General features: G+C 40.8%; 1 protein-coding gene and 1 pseudogene across 2 annotated transcripts; one reads left to right on the top strand and one right to left on the bottom strand.

The window, feature by feature from the left end:
• Positions 1-1,625: 1,625 nt before the first annotated feature.
• LOC123135655 (uncharacterized) lies at positions 1,626-4,436 on the top strand. Of its 2 annotated transcripts, XM_044554836.1 has the most exons (6): positions 1,627-1,902; positions 2,139-2,226; positions 2,412-2,584; positions 2,673-2,727; positions 2,805-2,857; positions 4,049-4,436. In XM_044554836.1, the coding sequence occupies exons 1-5, from the start codon at positions 1,795-1,797 to the stop codon at positions 2,819-2,821; spliced, it is 441 nt and encodes a 146-aa protein (XP_044410771.1). In that variant the 5' UTR covers positions 1,627-1,794; the 3' UTR covers positions 2,822-2,857; positions 4,049-4,436. The 2 variants fall into 2 exon arrangements, 1 of the variants encoding a protein (XP_044410771.1); XR_006466114.1 differs by having other exon boundaries at positions 1,626-1,902; positions 2,673-2,857; positions 4,049-4,373.
• A 7,699-nt stretch (positions 4,437-12,135) lies between these two features.
• LOC123079360 (inactive poly [ADP-ribose] polymerase RCD1-like) lies at positions 12,136-15,779 on the bottom strand (annotated as a pseudogene).
• Between the last annotated feature and the right edge of the window lie 4,509 nt (positions 15,780-20,288).

The raw sequence follows: 20,288 nt of genomic DNA, 5'->3' as shown, positions 1-20,288 counted from the left end.
GAGTGTGATCCTTGAGAAACACAAATAAGCAGATTGCAACTTAAGATGCGGGTAGAGGGAAAGAATCATTGAGTGGAGATGAAAGAAATAGGCATAATAAAATGGCAAATGGTTTTCTCAGCAGTGAAAGTCGGTGGCGCCGATCCATTTCAATCGGTGACTCCGAGATAGCAGAGTCACTAAAAGGTGCACATCGGTGAGACCGAGTTAGTCCGTTTCAGTAGGACCGATGAACTATGCGCAAGAAGAACTTGTGCTTCGGTTTAACCGATAGGCTTGAATCGGTGGGACCGAGTTCAATGCAAAGGAAGGATTTTGTCAACTCAGCTCACTTGCAATAGGAATTTCACAAAGATTTTCAAGGAATTTGATAGAGTTTGCAGTGAATTAGAAAGAACCACATCACAGAAAATTAAAGATCTAGATGAAGTTTTTTAAGAAGGAAAACACAGTAGCAAGAAGAAATTCAAAGAAGATGCAACTAAGAAGGGGAACACTAGAGAACTTCATCTAGAGATGGTCGGCGACATAGTCACCTATGTTAGAGTATATTGATTTAGGAGTCGAGGGAGTTCACATGATAATAGGCCATACTCATCGTTAAGCTCAAAATGGGGTTGCCATTTTTATTTTAAGCATTTTGATGTTTTCTCATCTTGTTGAGTTGCTTTTGCTCATGACTTGGAGCAAAGCTTCTCTAAGTTCATGATATTTGTTTGGGGTGACTCCACTTTTGAAAATGCAATTTGGGTGAAACATGGTAGTGGAGACTTGGTAACCAAATCAAACTTCACGATTCGTTTGCCATTCTTGTGGCACTAATTAGATGTCGGATCGCATTTCTCAGATGTTTGAACTACATGGGCATCTATGGTAGTTGTCCCGACTCTTGTGGAATCACGGCGGAATTCAGAACTATCCAGACATACATTTGATGATACAATCTTTTGGAATTACTAATCTTGATACATTAACTAAGTTTAGCATAACCCAAAGAAATAGGTTTCTCATAGAAAACGGTGGTAATAGATTACCAAGGGAATGGATCTTCGTTGTTGAGCTTTATGACCCAACTTAAATATCAAAATATCAATAGTTTTGTTTTCAAATATTTGAACTATGATATTTTAAAAGTTCAATCATTTCATATTCTTAAATTCAAAACTCTGAATTTAGATTTGTTTAACTATAAAGTTCCAAATGTAAATATTTGAAAACACAATTTCAAATTTGATATCTAATAGTGGAACTTCAAATTCCAATTATTGGAATTTTAGAACCCATATAGTTAATTTTTTAAAAGTTTGAAATGCAGAATAATATATATAAACACTTTATAACTTTGATTATTTAATACAAAATTGTGGGTTTGTAACCACTCCTCAAATTCTCTTTGTCAAACCAAATGGTTGTTGCGAAAAACAACCTGTTGTAATCCTAGATGGAATTATATGATCGAGGTGGAATTGAGATTACCAATAGTATCTCCCAATGCTGCCTACGAGCATCTTCAAAATCAAAAGGAAAAAAAAATGCTGCCTAGGAAAGCAAATGACACTCTTCCCGTCCGGCCCTTCCGTATCTCCCGAAATAGCAGAGCAGGCCTGTTCCCGGAGCCTTTATAAGAGGCAGGGGCAGATGGAGGCCGGAGCAGAGCGCCACGAGGCAAGCAAAGAAGTGCGAGCTCCTCCCTCCCCTCCGACCCACGCCACGCCGCCGCCAATAACGACCAACTCACGTGCCCTATCCTTCTCCTTCTCCCCCCTTTCGTTCGTCTCCTAAACCGCCGCCAGCATGGACGCCAAGAAGAGGTCGCCGCCCGCCCCCTCGGCCGCCGGAGCCGCGCCGCCCGCGGCCAACGGATACTTCAGCTCCGTCTTCTCCGCACCGGCGTCGCCTGCGGTACCGTTTCTTCACGCCGCCTGTCTTTACGATCTGTTAGTCGTGAATTGGGGATGTGATTCGGCGATTCTGATACCTCGTTATCTCCTGCCCGATTCTTTTCCTCTTGAGTTCGTCATGTGGTTACTAATTTCGGGGCAAGTTTCGTGATCAGCGAGTTCTGTATGTTTGTTGTTCTATAAACATCTGTTTGGGAATACCTCTGATGACGCTGCTGCTTTTGCTTGACCTGAAAGGCAAATCCAAGAGACGCCAGGCAGATGGACCTGTACACGATACTGAACAAGCAGAACCCCAAAGGGCTGAGTGGCGGGGGCATTGCAGGTATCCTCTATTCCAGCATTGCTGGGCATATAGTGTTAAATTTGTGAACACCGTACAAAAAAAAGGAAGTATATGAGTTCTTCTACTGATGTTGATAGTCATCTTAGCTTGACTGGAAATTTGGGCAATTGATTGATATGTGATACAACAGTGAACTAACACTGTAATTTTCAATTTGTATTCAGATGCCAAATCCCAAGGCAACCCTACTAATGGTCGTGTTGCATATAAAGATGGAAAACAGTTTTATCCAAACGAGTCCTCAGAGTCACCTTATTTTGGCTCGTCTGTGCATTACGGTGGCCGGGACTTCTATGACAGCTCTCCACACAAGCAAGCTGATGAATCATCCAGAAATGTACATTGAAATTGCATTGCAAATAATCCATCCCCTAGTTGATTATATATTAGCAATGTTTTGAATGTTTCCTATATGTCCAATCCAGTATAAGGAGGATAATGCAGATGGCTCCCTGGCTACCAGAGGTGATTGGTGGCAAGGTATGGCATTTACTGACCGTTTGGATATTATCTAGAAATGATGAAACACATACGTGTTGACTATAATTTTCTGTCAGGTTCACTTTACTACTAAAAATACTTTGCAATGGACTCTCCTACTGTGAACAAGGTACTCCTGTATTTATAATCCCCTGTTTTATTGTTTGATTTGTCTCAGTTTTGTGCCCTTATGTTGCTTGTGCTATCTCTGTAGCATTTCTTTTCCAGTTTGAACAGTGGTAGGTTAACAACAGTATCTGGAAGTGTAGTTATTTAGTCGTCCATGTTTTGACAGAGTTAAGTTAAAATTGTTTTTCTCTGGGAGAACAGCTCACAAGGATGCTCTGCGTTTGTTACAAAATAGGTGTAACAGAGAGCTGGTTGCTTAGTCTTTTGTACAAGGTACAAAAACTATGTATTATATAACATGAGAAGCTGCAATCAACTAAGGCTCATTCGGTTTTGTAATCTATGGGTGGACTGCCCTTAGCCATAACCTCCAACTCACTCTTGATCTCCTCTCGTTTCCTAGTACACACACATAATATGATTCGTGGATATTATTATTTTTCTTTGTGTCGTTGTCGCAGTTTTGGTGTCTATAATTAAGTCCTGAGATCTGCACAAGATTTTCTTGTTAGTTGTCACATCTGTGCGCACTGATTGCAGAGCAGTTTGGTTGACATTGACAGCTCTCAGAGAAAAAATGATTGACTGTCCTGAATTGGAAGTTCAGTTAATCAGTAATTTACCTAACAGCCTTGTAACGAGTGACATCAACATCATTGTAGTAATGTGACCTATTATTCCGTCATGAGTGTTATCATATATTTGAGGTGTCATGTATTATGTGTTAATCTTTTGATAACCTTGTTATTAATATTGCTCCTACGTTTTGGTCATTTATCTCATGTTCAACATGACATGAATATACTGTTTGTTGAGAGCTGGCAATGGTTAATCCTCGGTGCATTTCTAAGTTCCCTTAACATGGCAACCAGTTGGCATTATATTATTTAATTAATCCCTGAGTCTTTCACATAGGCGCCTCAATTAGTCTAGTATTTGGTTGTTTTCTACATAGGTCTCACCCAATACAAGTTTTTCAGATTTCCATTAACGGAAAATAGAAACCAAAAGTTGTTGCAGTTGTTGAACTTGTAAATGCATTCTTGTCTGTAGGAAGCTGTGCTAATACACATGCAACCTCTGTTGCTCGTAGCTTGTTATGATCGTCCAGCTGCAACCTGTGTTAATTTTAATGCATTATCATCGGCCTCCTCCTTTATTGACATCAAATTAATTTGATGGTTTGTCGCAGGAATAAAAAGGAGTACGTCGAGCTGGTAGGCTGTAGAGTTGACATGAGTCATCAGGCATAAGAAAAGTCATAGTGGAACTACATCTGTTCTGTCGGTGGTGGCAGTATTTAGATGCATCAGTCACCTAGGCAGATGTAGACGTACTATGTGTCTCTTTTCTTCGCCTTACTAGATTTGAGTGATGAAATGTAATGGGACTGGTAGGGCAGCAGCAAGTAGGTCCTACAAAAAGTTGCTGCTATTTTGCAACTGACGAGATCACTTGCTGTATGCGTTGTGTATCCTGGTTCGTGGTTGTGTTTTAGTAATATTTGGATTTGCACATCTGTTTCAGTCTACCATTTGTTTGCTGAGAGAATCATGCTATGAACTTGTGACAATGGTTTATACCCTGGTGCATTTCTTAAGCTTTTAGCCTGCTTCACAGTTCACACGGCGCCCAGTTGGCATTCTACTAATATGTTCTTTCCTGTTTATATATATATGGCTTTTATTCCTAGATTGTCAATTTAGTCAATGAAATAAAAGTTATATGCAGAAAAAGATATTAAACTGCCTAAACATCTTACATTTGTGAACAGAGGGAGAGGGGGTACCATTGAATTCATATATGAGTTATGTGCCCAAAAGAAGAGTATCTTGTTAATCCTGGGCATTTTTGTATATGTGCCCTATGTTACCACTGAATTCATAAATTATACTTACGTATTTTTAGTTTTTGTCTCATATTATTTATATTCACGTTTCAGTTATTCTGAAATGTATTGCAACAAATACGTAGGATGTCATCTAGTTCTGTGTATGTAATGTGGCATTCCCTTGCCTACCATAGTTGTGACTCAAGTTTGTACTAACTTTTGGGACGAAGGGAGAATATGTTAACTATATAATATATGGTAATGTAATACTATCTTTTTGAGGCAAATATAATGCATGCTATTCCCCCCATCTCATAATATAAGAACGTTTTTGACACTACACTAATATAAAAGCGTTTTTGACACTATACTAGTGTTAAAAACGCTCTTGTATTATGGGACGGAGGGAGTAATTTTTTTCCGAGACACTGTATAATCTCTATCTCTACTATTATTAATCTCTACTACTATTAAACAAGCAAATATATTCATCGCTAAGTACACACAGCCTAACCTACACATAATAACACCGGCGAATTACAGCCTTACGATCAGACTCACTTAATTAAATCTAACCATCGAACTAAAACCAACCCTCACCAAAAGTGCCTTTAGCAATTTTAACTGGCGGACGAAAACTCTGCCACCGGAGGAAAATTTCCACCCCTAACGTCCGCGTCCCGTCAAAAGGAAAGAAAACGCAGAAGAAATCTCACGCGCCCCTCGCGTCCGCGTCCCGTCGAAAGGAAAGAAAACGCAAAAGAAATCTCCGTTTGCTCCGGATGTCCTGCTTGCATCGCCGTCGTTCCTGGCGCTGCCGCCACGCGTGCCCGTGCCGAGGTCACTTAACCAGGGTTTGCTGAGCAGAGAGATCGAAGGCAAAGGAGCCGCCGCCGTGAAGGAAGATCTCCTCCACCCAGCCCGCTGGCACCGTCGCCTTCGGGTTCAGATCAAACCGCACGGCTTCGGTGATGGCCGCCTCTGCTCCCCAATTGCGCCGGCCTCTTCTAGGCGGCTACACCACTCCGTCCTCTGCCAGGTCGCCGCCGCCAGGGACGTGGACGCACGCGGGGCGGCCGGCAGCCAGTGAATGTCTGAATGATGACGCGCGTGCGAGCGTGCGGCGCGGAGCACGGATCTCCTCGCTGCCGCTGCCGAGTTACCTGCTCCCAGCGATGCCCTCTTGTCTCATCCGTGCAGGTCTGCCCCCTGACATCTCTTTCCCTCTCAATCTCTTCGTCTTTTGTTTGTTTTCTCAAACTCACATAGATCAGAAAGCTCTTGATCCACCAAAATGCTGAATCATGTGCGTTAGGTTATCCAGTCAGGTTTCTTTCCTTTTATCAACTACTCACTCATGAACAACATAAGACAGAGGAACATATATTCTTCATTACTGCTCACTCCTGCAGTACTGACAAGCATTTCATAAGACAGATAATGTGTTTCCTATAAATTGTACATCTATGTGGATTGAACATACCATCATGAACTACATAAACAAGGAAGCGCCGAGACCTTCAACTAACTTCAGTAAATACATAGCAACAGTCCAGTATCCCCGGGCATCAATGACATGTGTTCTTTTGTACTGCTCTCTCTTGATTGTCGCTTGTCCAGGTTGCCACCGGGAAGAGGTGTGATGGCGGCCAAGAAGAGAACAATGGGACACTGAAGTCCCTTGGATGTCCGTGTTTATCACAGGTGCTCTCTCTTTTTCATCTTTCTTTTCCTCTACTTTATCCTAGATCGGTGATTACTAATTTCCATGTCTACTGGGAGGAATAAAGTTGGCAGGTGAACCTTTGCAACTATGTCAATCACTTCTTTGTTTAAACTCATAATATCATCCCTTTTAAGCTATTAAATCATAAGGCATAGTTTTGCTGTTGATTTTTTCTTATTCCCACTTTATTGCTTCACATAGACTACTTGGGGCTTATTTGAAATAACCTGCTCTGATAGTGCAGGAAATCATCATAAATGAAAACAAAAGATTTCATAAGAAGGCATACCATGATTTGGTGGAGAAGACGAAGGCTTTGTGTGGAAAATTAGGTTTGAAACTCAATTAGATTCTAAACTACTCTTTTGGCTGCTACTGCTCTATCCTTCAAACTTCTTTCCTGAAAAATTGAAAGATAAATACAATAATGATGCATCTCTGCAGATAATACAAAATAAGTATTGTTCAGGGCCCAAATTCTTGATTGAACTTATGGTCAGTTTCAAATGTTAGTTCACGATACACTTGCCAAGGATAAGTAACAACTTATTTGAGCAAATTGGAAACACATTCGGATCAGGAGCAATAGAAATTCTTAAGGGCATTGGGATATTGAACTGCATGTACTTATGTGTGTGTTGTTTTCAACTCAACCTTGCTCTTCCTGATTTTGGAACCGTTGACACACACTGCACTCTCATAGGATCATGGCATTCTCACGGTAAAAGACCAAAAAGTTGTGTAGAAATGTCTTCGGGTGATAACGCATATTTGTTCACTGTTCATGTCGATCCATCCTATTATTTTATCCCCGTATGCATACTACTCATCTCCTCTTAATACCAATTTTCTTAATTTGTTCCGACTTTTTGTTTGCTATATGCAGCTAGCTTTGGCAGGTTTGTTAGGCTAATATAAGGTAGGGAGCTTTGCTACATGATAATACCATGATAATACACAGATGATATATACTGGAGGATGTTTTGCAATTAGCAAGGTACTTTGTTTACGAGCTGATTGTCAACTTTGTTAAAAAGATACATGGTTGTTGTATCCTATCCGACAATATAAAACTTTTGTCATGATATTTCCTTGTGCAGTTTCAAGGTCACATGGATGCTGATGGCTCTCAGGTGTATGTGATATTTGTTGCTGGGTATTGTTGCAGTTCTTCCTGTTATGTCAATGTATATTGCTTCAGTTTCCATATTGAGATTGATATGGAACTGTCTCATCTTCCAGCGTGAACATTATATATTTTCTCAATTATTAGTCTCAAAATACTACTTTTCATACTTTTCTACATCTGAAGTATTTATGACTATCATGCTGAAAAATCTTTTCTTGCTCCTCTCGATTGACTAAATAAACAAGAACACTGAATTATTGATCTTATCTTGGACTATTATTTGTATTTAAATTTTTAAATCTTCTGCGGACTCTCACAAGAATCAAGTGTGGTAGACAGTTCCTTGTTTCAGGATCCTTATTCATATTCGTTAGAGTTTGTACACTTGGGTTTTGTGAAAGCTAAATATTTCTCCTATGAGTTTCAGCATGAATAAAAGTGAATTGCCATGTCGTTGATGATGTGTACGCTGCCAAAATCCGCAGCCTGAGACCTCCCCATCACGTCCCGTGGGCATGACCACATGAGGTTCAATGTCCATCATGTCACACAGGCGTCATCATACCACCGTTAACCTGATCCCTTCAGTGTGTGACTGGTCCCACTCGACAGGAGTTGCTGCGGCTCAACACCTCGGGACGCCGCTGTCTCCTTCCTCTCCTCTTCTGCAAACTGGTCACCAATCCCTAGGCGGTGATTCATTTTTAGGAATTACGGTATTGTTAATAGTCGATAGATCAAAAGTGCATAAGGCATCCTGAATATTCCGTCCTTTCTATCAAGCAACTGTTTAAATAAAGATTCCTGATGCATGTTGCATGATGTTGAGACAAATTATTTGCTCCATTTATCGATGCCTAGATGATTTCTGCTTCTCTACTAAAGTTGCATGGCATCACTAACGGTTATGCCTTTGGAATGATATATGAAAACAAGGGCTTGACAAAGATTTTGATGTTTTACTTGGTGCTCCGCCACTAATGAGCTTCTAATGTTTTTGTGTAAATTTATGTCAGTTGAACCACTCATTGCATGTGCAATATTATTATTTTGATAATTATTTGATGACAATCAAGACGTGCCTTGCACGTGCATACTTACTATATTACTAACAATAGATGTAGATCTTGAGTAGATAGAAACATTAAATAGTGATTGTAACCAAGTACTTGAACATGTTATTCAAGATTCATAGAATAAAAAGGGTACTAATGGTTTGAAACATGAACACAATACCTTTTCTTGTGTGAAAAATCAACTTCTTGTATACGACAATTCATTTTAAATATTTCTTGCTGCTATCAGATTATCCTTTTACCCGAATTTTCACATATAATTGTCATATTAGTCTAGACGTGCGTTGCATGTGCACACTTACTAGTACTACTAAATAGTCAAACATAAACGTTTGTCAACAAGGGGGCCCAGCCGTACTACTCTGAAATTATTATTTTTTGAGGCATACTACTATGAATTTCTGAGTCTCCTCCCCAGCGCCTGAGCCCAGGGAGAGCATAGCCAGCACCCGTCGTGAAACGGCCCGACATAGGACGCAAGCAACTCGCTCGGGGGTGCCGGTTTGGAAAAACAAATATGTATTGAAAAAACGTTCACCAAATTCAAAAATGCTCACAAATTAGAAAAAAGTTCATCGATTTTGCAAATTAAAAATATTATGAAGTTGAGAAAATTCATTGATTTTTTTATTAAAAAATCATTGTTTTTTTTTACAAAAAATCATTGAAAAAAAGTTCACAAATTTGAAAAAAGTTCACCAATTCTGAGAAAAATATAATGAAATAAAAAAAGGGATTTTCAAACAAATAATCATGAATTAAAAAAATCACGAATTACCACAAAAATGCGCTTTGCAAAAAGCTTGCAAATTAAAAAATCATGGTGATTTAAAAAAATTGCGGATTAGAAAAAAGTTCATCAATTTTTAAATAAACATAGATTTGAAAAAAGTTCACGGATTTTGAGAAAAAGATGGCGGATTTGGAAAAGGTTCATCAATTTTGAAAAGAATAAGATCTTGGATTTGAAAAATGTCCATAAATTTTACAAAAAAGTTCACTAAAAATTTGGGGAAATGAAAAAGAAAATAGCAAAATAAAAAGAAAAGGAAAAAAGAAACAAACAAATAAAAGACAATGAAAAAGGAAAAGAAATAGAAAAAGAAAAACCCAACAAAAACGGTCCAGAAAAACCTAAACAGGAAAACAACCGGAAGCTTTCAGCTTCCCAAAACCGGCTCGGAGAAGCTTCCCAAGATCAGGAAACCCTCTATTGCAACCTTATATTGGCTGGCCCGTTACTATCGAAGGAAAGGAGGGGTATTGAAGGAAAGGAGGGGTGTGTGCACCCTTTTGCAAGATAGCTTGTAAAGGGAGCTTAAGGTGTTGAATAGGCGTTGGGTGAATTCGACTCTAGTTTTTTCCGGCCTTGGTGAATTTCTTGCAGAACCGTCGACTCTAGTTTTTTCCGGCCTAACTGTCGGTTCGATGGGGACACTCAATACAGTAGCTCGGCATGAAATTATTAGAACAACTCATATAAAGAGTTGCATACATTATCTCTAGGCTAGTGAAGTGGCGATTGTAGATGAAAGATAGAGGGTGGGAACACCTAACTAAGTTGGTAAACTTTTCTATGCCAATACATTTTTTTTTGCTTCACACAATGTTATTCATCCAACTACGAAAACAATGTTATTCAAAGTTTTGAACATATAGGTCTACTTCCACAACTTACAAAAACCTTGTATTTTGAAGTTTGAAAAATATATAATATCTCAATCTTATCTTAAAGAATAAAAGGTGTATAATTGTAAAATTTTCATGTTTTTTAAACCGCATTTGTATGATAGTAGTTTGTTGCATATCAATTTATTATTACCTACACAATTAAACACAATCAATTTGTTTTACAAAATCAATAAGTAGCACTTTTACTTCTTCTCCATGTACTATGTATATTAATTTGATTCATATATGTACTCATTGCCAAAAAATTGTTATGCATAAAATTTATAAAAAATAATCATTTAAACAGAGATAATAGAGAACTATTTTTCTAGTCTACATAGAAATAAAAAAAATTGGTGCTCGTCCCTCCTATGTATAATCGGACAATAACCCTTTATTTGCTCAACTGGACTAAGTTAATCTCCCCTAACTAAGACTTGGATATCATGTCCATCCGAGCACTTCTTATTGCAACTTCAATTCCTAGAGTTCCAAATGCCAACGTTTAAGATTTGTGCTTAATATTGTTATGCATAAACGATCATTAATTTTTTGGAAAAAATGGAGTGTATGCTAGAGCCCATCGAAACCTACCTAGTAGAATCTCCCATAGACCTATGCCAAATTAAAATACTAATATTGGTACTAGACTTTTTTATTTTTTTTATTTTTATCATCTTATAATCAAAACAAATTCATTTTAAAATAATTTGGTTTGCATAATTAGCAACATACAAATGTTGCTAAATATTAATTGTGTCATTCTTTGTGATGCGTTTCCAATTGTTATAGAAAAGTACAATTGCATTGTGCTAAATTTAAATTTTATTTCATAAGAGAACGCATGTTAGTTTTTCTTTTTCAAGACATGGCCGGAATTGCTCTTTAGACCTGAACTCAGTAAATGTGAGAAAGATAAAAAATGACACACATTATTTTCTTATACTTGCACGAATTGTATTGTATATATGTTTATTTCCAGGTTCTTGCATATATTACAAACCTTATTATCTTTGTAGAGGCTTCAGTGTAGGATTGCGTATAAACAAATAGAAATTCTAGAATATATGGCATGTTAATGTTGTGAGGAGGCTAAAAACAAATTATTGACATGTTGCTTTATTAGTTTTTTCATGGCCATATGTGTTTTACATGTTCTAGTGGGTTCATTCATCGACTATACTTGGTAACGAAATAGTATCATTTCTAGTGAGCATAGACAAACATCGAAGTGCCTCTGACTCAGTAGTAAGTTTCCACACACGTATATGATTTGATTGCCTTATGTGCTCACCGCAATATATGGGGTATCAAATAGCATATACAAGTGGTCATGCCACTTTCCCAAACGAAGAATCACTTGGTTCCCGTAAAAAGGAATTGTCTTACATATGTGCATGAAACTAAATATATGAATCATCTTTTAGGAATACTAGTACAAATGCCCGTGCGTTGCACCGGGCAAAAAACAAAAAGCACAATCTCCTTCATGTGCCATTGTGCATCACTTCTATGTCCAATTTAAATAAATAAACATCGATAATTAGGTTAATCTTGGTAATTTTCTTAATTTTAATAAAAGTTAATTAACATTTTCGTAAAAATCGGAACACTATTTTGTCTTGTCCCAAACAAACTCTTGCAGCATTAATTTACAAAGAACATCTGGAGCATTAGTTTCAAAAGACTAACCTCAACATATACACATGCTCTTCCTATGCCATCACTATAGAGAAATAGTACAACCAGAAGGGGATAAACCATGCAGCTAGCTGTTATAGTTGGACGTACAAGTCATTGTACTCTAGAAGCTAACAAAATTCGAGTGCCATAGTCTCACAGATGATCATTGATGCGTTCTTGCACATCCGGCTGCAGTGAGATCTGGGACCATCTTTTCTGGTTTTGCCATTTCAGTTTCTCGTGTTGCTGATCCATTGAAATCCCCCTGGGCACCGGCTTTGACCCCGACCTGCTTATCTGGGATGCCAAGATCATTTTCTGCAAACCCTTCTCTCTCGGAGGACTTCATTGCAGCTGGCTGGAATAGTTGAAAGCAAAGGAATGTGAGGAACGGCCACATGAAAGAACTCATGCGAACATATCAGACATGGTTGCTTGATAGAACATTCTTCTGAACGAAGCAGGTTGTACAAAGACTACAAACAAAGTACCCCCTCCATTTCTAAATAAAGTCTTAGAAGATTTCAATATGGACTACAAACGGTGGAAATGGGTGAATCTCACTTTAAAATCCGTCTATATACATCCTTATCCATGTGATATTATGCACTATAGTTTAACATTTGTAATAAAGTTACATTAATTATTATTTTTTAGAGTCTGAAGTTTGCATGTTAAAAAGCCCTTTTAGTGTTCTTTATCTGATGGAAGATTAGTTTGAAATAGTTTGTGAATCAATTTTTATTTTTTACTTTTTTTAAAACATGAATATTTCTTTGTTTTTAGAAGTGAATGTTTTAATAAAACTCGAATGTTTTTTAGGGAGAACATTATTTGAATGTTTTTTAAATATTGTGAATACTTTTTATTTAGTAAACATTTCGAAATGCATATTTTTTTCAAAAAATTGGATTTTTAAGGAAATTTTGACCAGTTTTTAGAAAGTGTGAATATATATAAAACTATGTACTTTTTTTAACTATTTTTACTATGTTGATTTTTATCAATAGAGTTTGTTGCTTGGTTGGGAAGATTCTTTCTATTTTTTTCATCATTTAGGCTTGCCAGTAAAAAACACTTCACGTACACACTTCACTTACAGATAAAACACACACTCTCTTTTTCTATATATAAAAAAAGACACGCAAACTCATCTCCCTTCCCCCGTTTTTCCATTCTCAAGTGTCACCAACTCTCCAGATTTCTTTCCATAATTGCTATTATATTCGCACACCACACACTAATAAGCATCCCCCACCAATTTACCTTGAAGCAATTGTAGGTCCCCTGCAATGTTTGCAGTTTGGAAGATGGCACGAACCGCTGGATCTCTGCTAGAAGCATCGGAAACATATCAAGAGCCACCGGCGAAGGCTTCTTAAGCGTGGAGGTCGCTCCCGATGATCCTGAAACCCAAAATTTCAACGAATAATAACATGAGATCCAGGCACATCTCGAAACAATTATAGCACCAATTCAGATGGAGCACTCACTAACCTTGCATCTGATGGAGGCTGGGACACTTGAAGCTGACGACGTACTCTGGGTCTGGGAGGATCCTCGTGTTCATGTCCTTGCGCCAAACAACATACCACTATGGGTTCTGCATGTAGTCGACGGCACTGTCGTAATTGTCATTGCTGGGGTGGAGCTTGGAGGACCCAGCTGGGATGGCCTCTGGCCGGCCCATCAGAACACGTCACAGCATGATATGCCCCTCGCCGTTCTCATCTGCATTTGCTAGCATTGCGCTGCATAAAAATGATTTCATACTCGTTAGTTCCTTTTACTAACTGCTTCACGGAACATTCAGAACATATTTCATCACCCAGACTCTAGGTAGCAGGAAACATGATTTAGTTTTGCTCGTATTCCTCCCTTCCACAAACCATTACCCAATCAAATTACTGCATTCATAGATAAACTAATACTGTCGTCATGCAAACTTGTTTCCCCATAGTTTTTGAGCTAGGAGTATGAATCAAGATATAGAAACCAAAGGCTAAAATAACATGGAATCAATTATATTATGGGATGGAGGGATAATATGAATGCAATTTGGAAAAGATCCTGAATTGGTAACTTTGTCTGATAAATTATCCTACAGCTATTTGCCTATATTCATGCTTGCCATCGATCAAAACCACAAATTCAGAACTTTGACCTGACCTGGCATAAGGAGACTGAGGCGGCGAGAGGTGGACGTCGTCGCCGTGCGCGCGATGGCAAAGGACCCGGCTGTTCATCCTGCCGAACCCGTGCTCCACCGACGCGGCCACATCCGCCGACGGAGCGCCATACCATGCGAACTTGGCATTGCCCCCGTCGGTGCCGCGCGCAGCGGCTAGGAGCTGGCCCTGCATCTGGAACGCCCTGGACCGGGGACCCTGCACGACCTTGTGCACCGCCGTATTAATCGCCACGCCGCCGCCCACCCGGGGCTATCCCTTTGAAGAAGAGCTTCTTGAGAAGTAACAACCTGGTAGAACTTGTCCATCTCCTCCAGCCTCACCGCCTTGCCCCAAGCTAGCCGCCTTGTTGACCCTGCCGGACATAAGAAAATATGCTCAAGGGATTAAATCAAATGAGAGAATGGAAGAGGCAAATCAGGAGAGAGAGGGAGGAGATAGCAGTACAGAATGCATGGATGTAGCCATGCCATGGCAGTCTACACACCAGGCCTGCTGCACGGGGAGTGCTTGAGAGAGGCAGGAACTTAGGCTGGATTGAGGACTCCACCGTGTCGCTGCTCTCGTCGGACATCTCATCCACCCCGGACGACGCCCCGTCCTCCAGCTCAGGCTCGCCCCTCTTCCTCTTCCTCCCACTCTCCGGCATAGGGAAGAAGCAGGCCCCGAGGTCATCAATCCAGCCCATGGCGACCTCCTCGGCGGTGGCAGCGTCGATGCGCACCATCCACAGGAAGTCGAACAGGAACTCCCTGCCGCCATACGCGGCCTCTGCGACCACCCTCCCGTCCAGGAACGCCCGGCGCAGAGGCACAGCCGCCTCGCCCTGGACATCAGCCCACGCACCGCCCTCGAAGCAGAGGAACCTGACCAGAGCGTCGTTCCGCCAGCCCCGGAGGAGCGGGGGCGGACCAGCGCCCCCGATGCCGCCGAAAGCCACGGCGGGCCTCGGGCTCGAGATGCGGCGGATCCAGCCGATCTCGTCCGGATTCGGCGACGGTGGAGAGAGGACGGGCACCGGGAGAGAGGATGGGGGCGCGGCGGCGATGGCAGCGAGCACGCCTGCGTCGAGCGCGGCGCTTTTCGGAATCAGTCGACGGTGGAAAGCAACGGGAGGTGAGAAAGATCAGAAGAGACAGGGATGAGGGGAAAATCAGCGCCAGATCGACTTTTTTAGTTCCCCACTCGTGTTCGTGTTGGAGACGGACTGCTCCTTCGTGTGCGAGACGTACGACGGCGTGTTTTTTTTCCTCTTCCCGGTTGATTCCCATATAAAGAGTGCAAGGAGTGCGGGTTGATTTCATAAATATTGAGGGACTTTTTTGCAAAAAATACCACGACGGTGAACCTGGAGGCCCGATCCGTGATTTATTATTAGGGAGAGATAATGCATACTGACGCGTTTGTTTCGGAGAAAAGACCGGGTTTCCGATTGCAGCGATTTCAGAAGACGGAAGTCAGCGTTTATTTCGCTCATGATGGTTTCCATAACCGTGCTTTCCGATACAGCGGTTCACAAAATTGAAACCGCTCGAATCTGGCGGGACTATAAACCGGAGCGCGGTGGTAGGAACCAAACAAATCACGGATTGCGTAGAAATAAACGGAAGCAGCGCATCGCGATACGAGAAATTGAATACGTTACTTGGCTGGCCGGAACCAAACGTGTCGATAGTATCTAGCTAAGATAACCTTCATAGATTTGTAGGTTTTTTTTTAAGCATCAATACAGACACAAGCGCTCATATACACACGCACACACTCACCCCTATGAACGCACACACGCACACCCTACTCCTATGAGCACCTCCGAGAGACTGAACCGGCATATCATCTTGAGATTTACGAAGTTACCATACGCGCCTCGTCGTCGACGAGAACGTCTCCTCCCACTGAAAGCACATCGCCGGAAATCCTGAAATAAATCCAGGAATAATGCGAGCATCAGGATTTGAACCCTAGTGGGTTGGGGATACCACTGTCCACCTAACCATCTCAACCTCAGGTTGGTTCGCCATAGAGTTGTAGTTTTGCTTGTTCCTAATGGATCCTTATGTCGACTAGCTTTCCTCCTATAAGAAGAGTCTTATTTTTCTCAAGATATATAATAGGCTCTTGGAATAATAATTAGCAGTGATGGTTACTATATTGCATAACTAGAATATGGGTAGGTACCTCTCTCCAGCTACCTGATCATAGATCCAACTAGGCGTTTTCCATCATGCTTGTAGCGTGGAGCAAGAGTATTGAAATGTAGTACATATATATTGGTCCAAATTGGGGTATTTGTACAAAACATGTGTAAAAGCCCTATAACTTTTTACTTAAAAAAAGTCCTATAATTGGCACTTCGGCTAAATTACATGCATGACATGACCACATAACAACGGAGCCAAAACAAACAATCATACGCGCCAAGCACCATGTCACATATGCCAACATCAACAAAACCTGCACTCGATGCATTGTTTTTTTTCATAGACTAGACTCGACATCATCAATGGTCAAAAGTGGCAGCCCCTTGGTCATGATATCATCAAATTATTGACCGATAGGAACCTGGAGGGTTGCTTGGAAGATAAACTTCAAAGACATTCTCGTTGTAACATGATCATTGATTGTTCGATGCCAGAGTGCAACTCATTCATAAGTTGGGTCCTCACAACGTGGAATGACATTGCATGACCAAGAGACAAGTGAGCCCCTGAGCAATGCATATTAGTCATAGGTGAGCCGTTGGGTGTAAGGTTAACCATGTTAGTAATCCTCTGAGTATATCACGATGTCATTGCGTCGTGAGCAACGTATGGTGAGGCCGTGACTCTCTGTGCGATTAGTCAATATGCTCAAGACCATGGTTTAATCAAAGGACTAGTTCCAAACCTTGTTGCAGATTGATAGTACTTATGCAATATGCAGAGAACACTGTATTCATGTTGGAAGGTGACCTTGAGAGTGCTACATTCTTGAATTCTATTCTATCCATTTCTAGGAGCTTAGTGGTTGAAGATAAAACTCATAAAAGTGAGATTTTCACATGGCCAGGCAGTTGAGAGACAAGGAATGCACCTACATATCCAACTAAAAAAACGGTTATTTTCTTCTTACACAGTTAGGCATTCCTTTGCACTTTAAATATGAAGTAACCCTGGTTGGAAAGCCATGGAAAGTAGAAAACAAGATTGCTAGCGAATGTACTTATTGTGTTCAGTTGGTCGTGTAGTTCTACTAGTACTTGTGTAGGCAATATATTCTTTCTTATGATCCCAAACGCAGTTATTCATAGTATTAAATTTTCAGAGTATACTAGGTATGGAGCGCCTTAAAATTGGTTGTTGACTCGATACTAACTAGATAATACCCCTAGGCTTGCTCCGGGAATTTACAGCAATCTATTTGTCAAGAAATACTAGAATCATATCATAGAAAAATGATATGGATGTCTTGCAGGTACCTAATGATGTGGAGGGGTGGATAGCATGTGTGGTATGGTGAGATGTATGCATGTTGGTAGAAATACAAGCAATATGGATCAACTACTTAGGTGTAGTAGAGATGAGAACGTACGCATTCTTGTGGGAATTAATTGTAATTAGTTCATAAGGTTTGGCCATATGAAACATTGGTATTTAGATTAACAATATGAGAATTGAAACAAAAAAAAGGTGAGGTATTGTACTGTATAGTTGTAGAATATTTACTGAATATGGGTAGTATGCATGGTGCATGTTAAAGATGGATCTTTGTTCATGCATAGTGACATAGTGAGTTGACATAATTGCATATTGAGATTATTAGAGTTAGCGGGGATCAACTACTTAGGTATATAGGGTATGATCTATGATGCCATGTACCATAAGGCCTTTGTTAATGAGCACTTGTATGCCACCGAAAAAATAACACTTATATGATGGGTTGACTTTTAGATTAGCTATTAGGTTGAATTTCGAGCATTTCATGCTTGCATATGTGGGATGGAGAGATGCACGGAATTGAAATGGGAATACAAGTCTACTCTAGTATTAGCTACATGTCCGCTTTTATTTCACTTCCTGCCCTCTCCTTCCTTCTCTTCTCTTCTCACCCATGTATTGGGATTTTGATGATGTGAAACACGCTACAACATGCCTAGTAGGACTTGGTGTTTCTCTTATGGTCTCGTAGGCTCTGCTTGAAGGAAATACGCCCTAGAGGCAATAATAAAGTTATTATTTTATATTTCCTTATTTCATGATAAATATTTATTATTCATGCTAGAATTGTATTAACCGGAAACTTGATACATGTTTGGATACATAGACAAAACACGGTGTCCCTAGTAAGCCTCTACTAGACTAGCTCGTTAATCAAAGATGGTTAAGTTTCCTAACCATATACATGTGTTGTCATTTGATGAATGGGATCATATCATTAGGAGAATGATGTGATGGACAAGAACCATTCGTTAGCTTAGCATTATGATCATTCAGTTTTATTGCTATTGCTTTCTTCAGGTCAAATACATATTCCTTCGACCATGAGATTATGCAACTCCCGGATACCGGAGGAATGCCTTGTGTGCTATCAAACATCGCAACATAACTGGGTGATTATAAGATGCTCTACAGGTATCTCCGAAGGTGTTTGTTGGGTTGGCATAGATCGAGATTAGGATTCGTCGCTCCGAGTATCGGAGAGGTGTCTCTGGGTCCTCTCGGTAATACTCATCATAAGAAGCCTTGCAAGCAAATTGACTAATGAGTTAGTCGTAGGATGATGTATTATAGAACGAGTAAAGATACTTGCTGATAACGAGATTGAATCCGGTATGAAGATACCGCCGATCGAATCTCGGGCAAGTAACATACCGATGACAAAGGGAATAACGTATGTTATCATAACGATTCGACCGTTAAAGATCTTCATAGAATATGTGGGAGCCAATATGAGGATCCAGGTTCCGTTATTTGTTATTGACCTAAGAGGTGTCTCGGTCATGTCTACATAGTTCTCGAACCCGTAGGGTCCGCACAATTAACGTTCGTTGACGAGATAGTATTATATGAGTTATGTGATTTGGTGACCGAATGTTGTTCGGAGTCCTGGATGAGATCACTGGCATGACAAGGAGTTTCTAAATGGTCGAGAGGTAAAGATTGATATATAGGACGATGGTATTTGGACACCGGAAGTGTTTCGGGAAGCACCGGGTACTTATCGGGTCATCGGAAGGGGTTCCGGGCACCCCCGGCAAAAGATATGGGCCAAGAGAGGAAACGCACCAGCCAGAATGGGGTTGGTGAGCCCCCCCCCCCCCATATGGGCTGGCCAAATTGGAGAAGGAAAGGGGAAGGAGGAATGGAAAAAGGGAATAGGATTCCCCCTTCCCCCTCTTCCCTTCCTACTCCGAATAGGAATAGCAGAGGGGGTTGGCCGAATTGGTAGAGGACCCCAAGTAGGATTCCTCCTACTTGGGGTGCCCCCTTGGCTGCCTTTCCTCCCCTCCAACCTATATATATGTGGGGAGGGGGCACCTACAACACACAACAACAACTGTTAGCCGTGTGCAGCGCCCCCTCCAAAGTTTACACCCCGGTCATATTGTCGCGGTGCTTAGGCGAAGCCCTGTGCAGATCACTTCACCATCACCATCACCATGCTGTCGTGCTGATGGAACTCATCTACTTCCTCGACACCTTGCTAGATCAAGAGGGTGAGGAACGTCATCAAGCTGAACGTGTGCAGAACTCAGAGGTGTCGTACTTTCGGTACTTAGTCGGTCGGAGCTAGAAGAAATTCGACTACATCAACCGCGTTGTCTAATGCTTCCGCTTTCGGTCTACGAGGGTACATGGACACACTCTCCCCTCTCGTTGATATGCATATCCTAGATAGATCTTGTGTGAGCATAGGATTTTTTTTTGAAATTACGTGCTACGTTCCCCAAGAGTGGCATCCGAGCCAGGTCTATGCGTAGATGATATGCACAATTAGAACACAAAAGAGTTGTGGGAGGTGATCGTCATACTTCTTACCACCAATGTCTTATTTTGATTCGGTGGTATTGTTGGATGAAGCGGCCCAAATCAAGCTTACATGACCACGTTCATGAGAACGGTTCCGCCGACAGACATGCAACTAGTTTTGC

Source organism: Triticum aestivum, chromosome 1B (assembly GCF_018294505.1).
Source record: "Triticum aestivum cultivar Chinese Spring chromosome 1B, IWGSC CS RefSeq v2.1, whole genome shotgun sequence".
In the NCBI taxonomy this organism is placed as follows: Eukaryota; Viridiplantae; Streptophyta; class Magnoliopsida; order Poales; family Poaceae; genus Triticum; species Triticum aestivum.
Note: the sequence above shows the minus strand (reverse complement) of the source record. Positions and strands in the feature narration are given on the sequence as shown.